This window comes from Diceros bicornis, chromosome 2, assembly GCF_020826845.1.
Source record: "Diceros bicornis minor isolate mBicDic1 chromosome 2, mDicBic1.mat.cur, whole genome shotgun sequence".
Lineage (NCBI taxonomy): Eukaryota > Metazoa > Chordata > Mammalia > Perissodactyla > Rhinocerotidae > Diceros > Diceros bicornis.
In genome coordinates, this window is record NC_080741.1 from 82,837,270 (window position 1) to 82,850,044 (window position 12,775).

At 44.8% G+C, this 12,775-nt stretch overlaps 1 protein-coding gene across 1 annotated transcript; it reads left to right on the forward strand.

Annotated features, from left to right (window-relative positions):
* The first annotated feature begins 4,402 nt into the window (after positions 1–4,402).
* JAGN1 (jagunal homolog 1) lies at positions 4,403–7,515 on the forward strand. The gene is made up of 2 exons (XM_058564531.1): positions 4,403–4,654; positions 6,549–7,515. Exons 1-2 carry the CDS (start codon positions 4,566–4,568, stop codon positions 7,009–7,011), a joined length of 552 nt encoding a protein of 183 aa, XP_058420514.1. The 5' UTR covers positions 4,403–4,565; the 3' UTR covers positions 7,012–7,515.
* The last annotated feature ends 5,260 nt before the right edge of the window (positions 7,516–12,775 follow it).

Here is a 12,775-nt window from a genome sequence, read left to right on the forward strand (position 1 = left end):
GGGAAAACTTGCAGAATTTCACCATTAAGGATGATGTTAGCTGTGAGTTTTTCATAGATGCTCTTTATCACAAAGATGTAATTTTAAATTTTCTAATAGCCACATTAAAATAAAAACAGGTGAAATTATTTGTAATATATTTAATTCAATCTAAAATATGATAACATATTATCGAGGTAAAAATTGATAAGATTTTACCTTTTTTTATATTAAGTCTTCAAAGTCCTACATGTATTTTAGACTTAAGCACATCTCAGTTTCAACTAGACACATTTTAAGAGTTCAGTAGCCACATAGAACTAGTAGCTACTGCACTGGATAGTGCAACTCTAGAGCTAAACAGACATAGGTTTGAAGTATAGCTCCCCTTCTTCATTATTCCGAATTTAAGCAAGTTATCACCTTTCTCTGAAGTAGTTTCATCATCTAAAAAGTTAAGGCAAGTACAGACTTAGAGTCCTCACAAGGATTAAATGCTAAAGTGTATGAGATGACAGTCTGGGTTTAAATCCCAGTGAATAAAGTTGGCCTCTGCCTGTAGAAAATGGGAACAGTAGCAACTAGCTCAAGGGTCTGATTACAAGAAATGCTATAAGTTACCTGGCAGAGTACATGCTCCATAACGTGCATTTACTAACTTTTATGCGATACTGATTAACATGGAAAGAGACCCATGGCATGTCATAGAATAAAAGTTCAGGCTACATACGGCATAACCCCATTTAAGTAAGTTATATATAAGGATAACGATTCAGGACATTCACAACCACATCATTAGTTATCTTGGAATAGGAGAATTCTCACTTTACTTTTTTGCTTGGATTCACTAGAGAATATATATATATTTTTGCTTAAAATCTTTCAATAAAGGCCTGGGATCAGCAACATACCAACAGGAATGAACACACCTAGCTCGCAGATCTTGATTTCTGAATATTGACAAGATATATTAAGTTAAAACAAAAAGCAAAGTCTTGTCGCCGGCCCTGGGGCCAGCCCTGGGGCGTAGCGGTTAAGTGTGCGCACTCCACTGCTGGTGGCCCGTGTTCAGATCCCGGGCGCGCACTGAGGCACCGCTTGTCAGGCTATGCTGTTGTGGTGTCCCACATAAAGTGGAGGAAGATTGGCACAGATGTTAGCTCAGGGCCAGTCTTCCTCAGCAAAAAGAGGAGGATTGGCATGGATGTTAGTTCAGGGCTGATCTTCTTCACACACACACACAAAAAACAAAGTCTTTAATTGTGTATAATACACAACCCTCTGTATTTTTAAAAACGTAAAATAACAACATAGCTTTACATTTGCTTGTACGTTCTTCAAGAGCCTCTGGAAATATATACAATAACACTGAAAAAAAGCATTTCCCTGGTTGGGTGGTGTGGGGTGGAGGGTTGAGATCTGGGAGCATGGGGAGCAGAGTTGAGGGTCGGATTTTTCACTGCATATATTTTTAAAAATTTGGATAACTTTATTTTGATACTATTTTCTTTCATTGTAATCTTATGTATTTTATTTTACGCATTTAAAAACATCACTCTGAGAAGAGGTCTGTAGGCTTTCCCAGGCTGCCAAGGGCCATGGCACACCAGTGGTTATGAACCTGAGCTCCAAATGATCATGCCTTTCCATCATTGCCCTTCCCTTACGACCACTTGCATTTTTAAATAATAGCTTTGTTCAGATATAATTCCCATACCTAAAATTCAACATTTTAAAGTGTACAAGTCAATGGTTTTTAGTATATTCACAAAGTTGTGTAATGATCCCTACTATCTAATTCCAGAACATTTTTATCACCCATACCTACTGCAGTTACTCTCTACTTCCCCCTGGCAACCACTACTCTACTTTCTGTCTCTATGGATTTGCCTATTCTGGACATTTCATATAAATGGAATCCGGCAACATGGGGTTTTTTGTGACTAGCTTTTCACTTAACATAATGTTTTCAAGGTTCATCCATGTGATAGCATGTATCCTTTTTAATTGCCAAATATATTCCATTCATGGACATACCAAATTTTTTATCCATTCATCAGATGATGAACATATGGGTTGTTTCCACTTTTTGACTATTATAAGTAATGCTGTCTTGATCGTTTATGTACAAATTTTTGTGTCGATGTATGTTTTTACTTCACTTGGGTGTATACTTAGGAATGGAATTGCTGGGTCATAGATTCACTCTACGTTTAATTTTTTGAAGTAGTGCTAAACTGTTTTCCAAAGTAGCTCTACCATTCTACATTCCTACCACGAATATTTGAGGGCTCCAATTTCTCCACATCCTCACCAACACTTGTTATTGTCTGTCTTTTTTAATTTTAGCCATCCTAGTGGGTGTGAAGTGGCATCTCAGAAATTTTTGGAATGCATTTACCTAATAACTAATGGTGCTGAACATCTTTTCATGTAATTATTGTGCATAAATTTATTATTTATTATAGTGTTTGATTTCTAAACCACATAAATGCATTACGTAGTCAACACTTCAGATTAAAAATAGACATTCTCAGGCCCAACCCTGAGGAATAATTCATTTGGGTAAGGGTAGGGCCCAGAAATCTATGTTTTTCATAAGAATCCTGGGTGATTCTATCAGAGATGGTCCTAGACCAGGCTTAACAAACACTGAACCCACTGAGCAAGAACAATGGGGGCTGATGTGGAGCAGGTGATTCTTGTTGGAGTAATGAGAGGGATTCTAAAGGGTCAGCAGGATTTCCCTAGCGCAAGGAAAGACATTCTAGAGAGTATAGGGGGAGGAGACAGATATTCCTGGCCCATACCCTAGAAAGTTGATTTTCCCTCAGTAGGTCCTGAACCCTCTTAGTTATTCCTCAACCAGGGGCAGTAAAAAATCCCGGGCCCTAGGATCACCTTGGTCAGAGATCTTATCATAGTCCTGCTGCTGTGTGACTTTGGGCAAGTCACTTCCTCTCTCTGAGCCTCAATTTCCCCTTCTGTAACAGAAAAACAATAGTAATTACTCACAAGGGTATTGGGAGAAGAGAATGAGTTCATGTGTGTGAACACGCCTAGCATATAGTAGGTGCTCAATAAATGTTGCTGATTTCTTGCTTGCCTTTCCCAGATCCTAGACATAGAGACTCTCTTTTGTGTATATGTCCTTATTTGCATGTGCTCTTATTGCCCAGCTCCAGGTGTTAAATCCCAAGTAGCTCACATCTGTTCCTCTCTCTCCACTGCCATCTCCCTAGCCCAAGCCACCCTCGTGCCTGCTTGGATTACTGCAGTGGCCTTCACACAATTCCCCTGCTTCACCCTGGTCCCCTCCAACCCATTCTCCATATAGCAAATAGACCTTTTGCTCTAGTTTTAAAAACACAAACCTGTCACTCTGCTGGTTAAACCTTTTAATGACTCCCCAACAATGGGATAAAGTCCTAACTCTTTACTTCGGCCTTCAAATGCTCCAATCACTGTGAAGTTTTTCAGTTCTAACAGCCAAGCTCCCTCTGGATTCTGGGCGTTTACATCTGAAGTGAAAACCCCTTTCCACCCCTCGACTCCAGCTAATTCCTACCCAGGCCTCAATGGTCTTCACTCTAGAAAGACTTTCCTAATCCTTGAAGTGGGAGGAGGTGCCTCCTATCTGCTCCCTCAGCCTCATGCCAAGGAGCACCCTATTTCATAGCTTCACGGGTGTAGGTTCTTCCCCCCTCTGGGTTGTGATCCCTCAGGGGACAGGGACCCCATCTGTCTGTCTCATTTCTGTGCCCTCGGATCATAGCATGGTATCCTAGTGCATAGTGGATACTCAGAACATGGTTTTTAAAAGTTTTGTTGAAATTTTTGAAAAGTACATTCCACCTTTCTTGTAGAATGTCCCTCAAGTTGAGTTTGTCTGTCATCTCCTCATGATTAGATTCAGGTTAAGTATCTTTGGCAGGAGTATCACATAAGTGATGCTGTGTCCTCAGCGTATCCAGACGCACGAAGTGTCAGTTTGTCTCGTTAGTGGTCAAGTTAACATGGATCACCTTGTTAAGGGGGTGCGTACCCGATTTCTCCACTGTAAAGTTCCCGTTTTCTCTTTGCAATGATTAAGTAATTCATGGAGACAAACTCTGAGACTGTGTGAACGATAAGCGCTCTTGAGAAGTCACAGAACCCTTCCAAGCTTCAGCTTCCCCATCTGTGAACTGGGGACAGCGGCATCTTAAACTCGTATCGGAGTTTAAGAAAGTGAAACTGCTAGAGACGCTGGAGAACCTGCCCCGGTGCAGACGGCAAAAACACGCCAGCAACGAGGATTAACTTCTTGCACGTTCGGAACGCGGAGAGGCAGGACGCGGTGTGCCCGAGAGAGCGAGAGCGCGCGCGTGCGTGTACGTGTGCGCGTGCGCGGCGGGGGGCGCGGAGAGGGAGTGACCACAGAGTCGGTCCTCCCGAGACAGAGAGGCCGGAAGCTTTTCTCCGAGAATCGGGCTTTTGTTAGGTTGGAGGAACTGAGGCGGTGCGACCGGGTTCTGCAGGCGGTTTGGCGCGGTAGTCCCGGCAGCGCGTCGGCCTGAGGGGCTCCGGGGTTCTGGGCGGGTACAATGGCGTCTCGGGCAGGCCCGCGAGCGGCCGGCACCGACGGCAGCGACTTTCAGCACCGGGAGCGTGTCGCCATGCACTACCAGATGAGGTATGAATTGAGGCGAGGAGCACGCCGGCCGCCGCGGCCGGAGCCTGCAGGGCCTGGGGAGCGACGCCGGCCCGGCCTCACGGTCTTACTCCCAGCCGGCCCCGCGCACCTGCCAAGCCCCCTCCTCCCGTGGCGGCCCGGGGCCTGTCCCCATTCCCGGGAAGCCCCGTCGCCGCCGTGCGCTCCACTCGGATCCGCCCTGTGTCTCGAGGGGGTCCAGCCCCGCCGGAGTGACGGCGATGCTGGACCTCGGGAGCCTCATTTCTAATTGAGCCCCGGTTTCCTCATCTGCGAAGGGAGACGTAATCTACCTTTTGGGTTTGGGTGAAGAGTTAGTGAGCTAACAGTTCGTGTAACGGACGTAGCATAAGATCTAGCACATAATAAGAGTCTGCCCAATACGTGGTAGCTGTTATATTTTGGGCCGTTTAGGGGGATGTGGACCCTAAAGTCCAGCCTTTCCCTGCCTAAAGTGAATTTTATGAACACCCCACGTAAGGGGTATTTCTACATTCATTTATTTGTTTGACAAATATTTGTTGAGCTTCTACCCATCATGCATTGTGCTAGGCACTGAGGATATAATTGAGCAAAAGCAGACCTGGTCTTTGTATGCATGTTATACCGTCAATAAACAAGTTTATTAACAAACAAATAAAACTGGTCCCTGCCTTCATGGAGCTTGAAGTCTAGAGGTGACTAATTTTACCCCTACCTACCTTTCCACACTTTCTATAATGGATATTTTTAAAATAAAAGAAATTTTTTTCGGTGAGGAAGATTAGCCCTGAGCTAACATCTGTTGCGAATCTCCTCTTTTTGCTGAGGAAGATTGGCCCAGGGCTAAGGTTGGTGCCCATCTTCCTCTGCTTTATATGTGGGACACTGCCACAGCATGGCTAGATAAGCGGTGCGTAGGTCAGTGCCCAGGATCCCAACCTGTGAGCCCCGGGGCTGCCCTGGGCCACTGAAGCAGAGTGTGGGAACTTAACCACTATGCCACCAGGCTGGCCCCTGAAATAAAAATTTTAAAACGAGATTTTCTTTCCTTAAATCCATTGAACGCTGTCAGTGTTTTTCACATCTTTCTCTCCAGAGTTTAAAAAAATGACAAGCTCTTTGGACCCTCACTTCATTTTTATCCTTAGACCCTTGCCTAAGAGGACCTCACAGCCCAAGCAAGTCTTGTTGTGCCTGTCCAGAGCAGAACCTCTGCCCTTGCGAGTGTGAAGAGGATACATTTAGGACCTGAGAGAATTAGAAGAATAAGAGAAATACGTGCTGCCTTTAGATGAAAAATCGACTGTAGCTTGAGAATTATGGGCAGCCTGAGCTTATTTCCTGACTGCCACTGCCTCTTTCCTCCAGGCTGTATCCCTACGGTGCAAAGTCATCTTTCTAAACACAGCTCTGAAATACTCTTCTGCCTTTAAACTGACTCTTTCATAGTTTTTACAGTTTCATATCCAGCTACTCCCCTTCCCCTTACAGCGTATTCCTGCCACACCCAACCACTTGCTTTCCTGGAACACAAATGCTTATGCCTTTTTGCCTGCATACTATTACCTCTGCTTAGAATGCCCATCTCCATCCACCTCTCAGAGCCCAGCTCAAATGTCACCTTTCTCTAGTTAGCTGTCTCAGACATCCTATCCCAAGCAGAATTGATTACTCCTTCCTGTGATCCATCTATTTTGCAACATATAATTACTAGAGCTTTTCCAATTCGTTTTCTAATTATATTTTCTTCCTCTGTTCCTTGTGCCCAGCCTCCGGGCAGGGACTATATCATATTCACGTTTGTATCCCATTGTCCAGTATAGTTGCCTGGCATATACTTGGTGGTCAGAAAATTTTGAATGAAAGGTACTTCTCCCTCTGCTCTGCCCCACAGTGTGACCCTCAAGTATGAAATCAAGAAGCTGATCTACGTGCATCTGGTCATATGGCTGCTGCTGGTTGCCAAGATGAGCGTGGGACACCTGAGGCTCTTGTCACATGATCAGGTGGCCATGCCCTATCAGTGGGAGTACCCGTATTTGCTGAGCATTGTGCCCTCTGTCTTGGGCCTCCTCTCCTTCCCCCGTAACAACATTAGCTACCTGGTGCTCTCCATGATCAGCATGGGGCTCTTTTCCATCGCTCCCCTCATTTATGGCAGCATGGAGATGTTCCCTGCTGCACAGCAGCTCTACCGCCATGGCAAGGCCTACCGCTTCCTCTTTGGTTTTTCCGCTGTCTCTGTCATGTACCTGGTGTTGGTGCTGGCAGTCCAAGTGCATGCCTGGCAGTTATACTACAGCAAGAAGCTCCTAGACTCTTGGTTCACCAGCACACAGGAGAAGAAGCGTAAATGAAGCCTGCCTGATGGACTGCTCTGTGGGGTGAAGCCTGGGCCTCCCATTGAGTGGAATGAGAGGGTAGAGGAGCTGTTCTGAAATCTCCTTTGGTGATTTTGGCAGCTGTGATGTTGGAAACGAGTGCAAACTAGGTCCAAGTTCTGGAAAGCCCCTCCTGTTGCCATCAGCTGAGGTTGCAAAACTGTACTTTATTTCTAGTTGGCTGGAAGTCAGTGATCAACAGCTGTAAAACAAACTTGAGCTGGTTGAAGCTGAGGTCCTTCAGGATTTTTATTTTAAGACTGAGCCTCATCCTTGCCTCTTCTTGGTCATTCTTTCCACTTCCATCCATCACCCCTTAGCCACCGAGACTGAAGGAGATAGGGAATAAATCAAATTCTGCTTCAGTCTATAAGTCATGGGGCAGGAAACATTTGGGAGGCTGCTCGCCCTGCAGGCTGTGGTCTCTATTGCAAAGATTTTAATTAAAAAGAACCTCAATCAAGTTAAAAGTGTCCTGTCCACTCTGTGCCTTGTGTTTGGGATTTGATACAGTATAAAAGGTGTGTTGCTTGAGTGGTCTTAGACACTAGGAGGTAGGTAGAAGTGCCCTGAGAAACCTGGAAGTGGCAATAGAGAACTGAACTGGGCATAGGAAACCTAAGTCATAGTTGCAACCCTACAGCTGATTGGCAGAAACTACGATGGGCCATACATTTCATCTCTCCTCCTGTAAAATGACCCATTCTCATTCATGCAGCTTGGGTTTGGGCTCTTCTTTTGGTTGGATATTCATGTTTATCATTCATTGTTAACAGAGTGTCAGGTATGTGTCTAATACTGTATTATGGTATCCAAAAGAATTTTAAAGTATCCCTGCATATAGGGAATTTGCAATCTAGGTGACACATGATATACCTGTGAAACAACAAATGAACACAATATGTAGTGGGCTGGGGCAGATAAGTTAAAAATAGAAGCAGGAAAGAGATCTAAACTAAAGGCCCTTTCACACCTACAAGTCTGACACACAGTAAATATTTATTGCATGAAAGATGTGTGTCTCTTTGCTTATATCCACTTGACTTGATCTTCTCTGGATGATGCCCAGATCTCTGGCCTCTCCAGAGTTTTAGTCATTTTTTTGTTCTATAAACATTAAGTATGTCCTCAGTCACTATTAGGTACTGGCAGTACTTCTAACTGCAAAACCTCTTCCTCTAGATGTCCTGATTATCATCTCAAATTCAGTGTGTCCCAAACTTTGCCTTCTACCTCACATCCATTCCTCTTCCTACATCCCTGTATGCAAGAGAGTATACAAAGAGCACAGCTCTGGATCATCAAGTCCCCACTATGTGCTGTTATTTTTTGAACAACCACAATTCCTTAATCTCTTTCAGACATTTCCAAAGTGTGATCCCAATGTACTAATCCTGCATTATCTCCCAATACTCTCACTCACACACTACCTCAGTCCCCAGATCCCCTCATAAATCCCCACATTGGTTCCATGTTCCCAGTTTGCTTAAAAATTTCCCTTTTATACTCCATTGTTATTTATCCTTCAAGACCCAGTTCATCTGGTAATTCTGGAGCCTTCTGGTTCCTTCTATTCAAGGGGTGAGAGTTCTTTAATTTCAGGTGGCATTTTTATTTTACCTCTTTTATTGACAGAATTATTAGCTTACATGTCTTTTCCTCACCCCTTGCTCAGTATCTAACATATAGCGTGCACTCTGAACTTATTAAATAAAGTAACTTGTCCTACTGTAGACTAAAGTCAGGATGTATTTCACAGAGGAAAGAACTAGACTAAAGCAGGGGTAGAATTTGGAGAGCAGAGAGGAGCAGATGGAAATGTGTGGGTAACGGAGTTAGTGCACCAGGCACAGATTGCTAATTTTCAAAGAGTTGGGATGCCAATAATTATTACTAAAAAAAAAAAGTTAAAAATTTCTTTGATTATTAGAATGGTACGTTACAGTCTTGGAGTTCTTTTAAAGATCCATTATGAAAATTATTGTCAACACACACACACACACACACACACACACACAAGCTATTTGGTATACTTTAGTTTTCTGCTTGTTGGATTGTTGAGATTCTGCTTTTCTGGGTTTTTCCAAACATTTTTTCCTGCCTTGTGATTGTAGTATTCCCTGAAGCAAACAAGAGTTCCTTTGAAAGGGATCTTGATTTAGTGGGAAGAGTACTGTATTTGGATTAGAAGTCTGGGGTTCAAGTACCCGTATACCTAATCATATGGCTAAGATCAAATCTGCCTATTTCACGGGGTAGTTTTGAAGATCAAATAAGGTGAAGTATTGTGAAGGTGCTTTGTGAACTATATAAAACTATATAAATGTGAGAAATGGTTATTATTCTCTGATGCTTACAGAAGTAGAGAGTGGAGGTGTTAGAGGGACCCTTAGAGAGCATCTAGTCCATGAGAAAGGCAGCATGATGTGGTAGAACGAACACAGTTTCTGATATTAGGCTGACTTAGGTTAGAATTCTAGCCAGGCAGAATTTCGCTACCTTCTGCCTTGAGCAAGATACTTGAGCCTCTGTTTTTGGTCTGACACGTGGGGATCATAGTGGCTACCACCCAGGCTCTTGTGAGGGTTAAATAAAATAATATATATGAACAGTCTAGTACATAATTGGTGCTTAATAAATATCAAAATCCTTTCCTTGATGAGCGGTGTTGGCGTCCCCCTCTCATATTGGGAGTCCCTTTCTCTTCTCTTTTTTTTTTTTTTAATTTTATTTATTTTTCTCCCCCAAAGCCCCAGCAGATAGTTGTACGTCATAGCTGCACATCCTTCCAGTTGCTGTATGTGGGACGCGGCCCCAGCATGGCCAGAGAAGCGGTGCGTCGGTGCGCGCCCGGGATCCGAACCTGGGCCACCAGCAGCGGAGCGCGCGCACTTAACCGCCAAGCCACGGGGCCGGCCCACCTTTCTCTTCTCTTAGGCATAATTTCTTGCCTCAGAATTCTGGAGGTTGATCTCTTCTGGAAGAACAGAAATGAGAAAGGGACGCTTGTCTGCTCTTGGTTTATATTGGTCTAATTGGTTGAACCTTCCTGCCCAGGGTGCCCTAACAGTAGGTACAGTTGCCCTAACAGACCTGAGGAATCAGCCATTACAGGCAGAGCCTGGAGATGCTGCTGCATGGTCTGACCAGAGTCCATGCATGGGTAAGGCTCTGACAAGAAAAATGGCTGCCCAGGGCCTCCACAGTGTACTCTACCTGAGCATGCGTAGGGGCCTGCCAAAACCTCCTGAGCTCCTGGCTCAGTCCCCAAGTAAAGGTTATTAGAGCATGAAGTCTGGGTCAGCTCATTCAGACACAAACCACAAGTGAGACAGACCTTAGCGACCTCCCAAGAGGACAGGGGCTCTGTGCTGCAGGCCTACCACACACGTCTGTTGCCTTTACTCCAGTTGGCTACCTCCTATTCCAGCCACAGAGTTACTCCCTCCTTGTTGACACTTGCCAAACAATCTACTCTCCTGGAAATCTAACCACTGATAACTCACTCTCATAAGACCTACTTTCCTTTGTTCTTTCCAACAATTCCAATTTCTTCCTCCACATTGTTAACCCTACCAACTACGTCACACCACTAAATCTAGTACTCCTGTGGACTACAGAAGCCCTCTGACTTCCCACAGATCTTCCCAAGAGTGTGTTCTGGCAGAAAGAGACAGAAAGACATGGAGGTGAGTCCCAGCTCCTCATTATTGTGTTTGGACAAGTTACTGAAGCTTCCTAGTGTTCCTAGTCTGTAAAATGGTTTAATAAGGCCTCTAGGGTTGTAGTACTAATAAAATGAGATACTGTGGGCAAAGCACATGGCCCAGAGCCTGAGAGTAGGAGCTTGGCAAATGTTGATTTGATCCCCTCCCCTTCCCCAGGGTGTGCTGGAACTCTCCAGCCCTGCTTTTTACCTTAAATCCTTTTTGGAACAGGCTCCACAATAAATAAGTAAAACAGCCAGACAATAAATAAAAACTCTCTTCTTCCCGCCTTTCTTCCTCATCTTTATTCCTTTTCCTTTTCTAGGGGCTCCTTTTCTTCCCTTTCTATTCTTTCTTTTTTTCTTTTGTATGTGTGTATGTCTCTCTATTTATTTATTTTCTGCTTCTCCTACCATACCTTAGCCAGAGTCAGGGAGCAGTTAACCAAATATTTTCACTGTGAGAGTCAAATCAGAAGATTTAAGTGGTCAAGGAAGAAGAGTGTTGAACCGAACCAAGTTTCTTACTTCATGCCCCCAGCATTGGAGAATGCATTATCTGTGTAGATCTAAACCACTGTGGTTAGGGAAAAATCTGGGGGAAGACTCTAACCTATCCTTAGTATGGCCAGAGCAGCCTTTTCTCCCTTCACACCTTACTGATTTGTTTGCAGTGATGGGCTCTAAGGCCAAAAGACAGAACTGTGTCAGCCTGGCTCTTTTGGGTTCCCAGGAACAGGGGGAGATGAGGCAGTGGGAGGGGAGACCTTAAGAGAATTGAACTGTGAGAGGCTGGCAGAAGTGGAGCTCCCTGGGCTAGAGACCTTGACCTTGACCAAATCGTGTTCCTTTCTGCTTCCTTATTTCTTTATGAAATGAAAACAATAATTCTCACCTGTCTCACAGGCGGTTAGGAGGATCAAATGTGAACGTGCTTGGTGAAATGTGAAATAGATAAACTGCTACTTAGATGGACTGTATTATAGTTTACATTTATTCAATTACAGAGCACCTATTTCATGACAGTCACCTCTAGGTATTGGAGAAACATCAAGAAGTAGAAAGGGTCCTTATCTTCTAAAGAACTCAAAAACTAGAGGGTATTTTTAGGATAATGGGTAGGATGGGGTCTTCAGACATTGGATCTGAAGACGTAGGAACTAGAATGGACCTAAAGAAGGCTGTGGTCAGGCTACTGAAAAGTGCAGATGGACCATCACCATCTCAAGATGCCTCCAACCAGTAGGTGTGCTCCAGACTTTCTACTGTGTGTGTCACCAAGGTGAGGGCTGAAGCAGCTCAAATGCTCCGTGAGCAGGAGGAAGCTGTGGGATGATGGGGAGGGTCCCCACATCCACTGGAGCCTCGTCAGCATCGGAAACCACAGGAAACCAGGTCAGTGCGTGGGGCCCGCTCCCTCAGCTTCACAGCATCAGCTGTGAGCTCTGGGGCTCCATGAGCAGACTGTACTGATGAGTGGATCCTTGAAGCTGGAGGCCCCTTTGGCATGGAGCCCTTTGCCCAGAAGAGCTGGAACTGGCCAATGGGTAGAGTGAGGAAAGCTGAGCTGTAGTCCTGAGAGTCAGCCAGATGGGGAGCCAGGATGCATATGGGGGCATGTGAGGTTTATGTGCATCCTATAGTGTTTTTTTGTTGTTCTGCCCAACTTTAAATGGTGCCTCAGTCACCTCTGTCTCCAGCACCCAATGCAGGGTAGTGCTTAACGGCTCTGTTAATTCTCTAAGTGAGAGAATGAAGCATGTGTCCAGGGGAGATCCAAGTCCATGAGCAGGTTAACAGGTGCCTCAGATCTGCACAATGTTGCAGGAAGAGGAGGGTTAAGAAATGGGTACAGCCTGCCATACCCCTAACGCTGTGCTGGCCTCTTTCCTGTTATTTCTCCGCCAGAGCAAGAAACCCTCGCCCACCAGGTGGGGGCAGTAGGGTTTTCTGGGGGGCAAGCGTCCCTCAGTCCCTCTGCTTGGAGAAGGAATGTGGCCTGGCAGGCTGGTTAGGATTGAGGAGGAGCTTTGA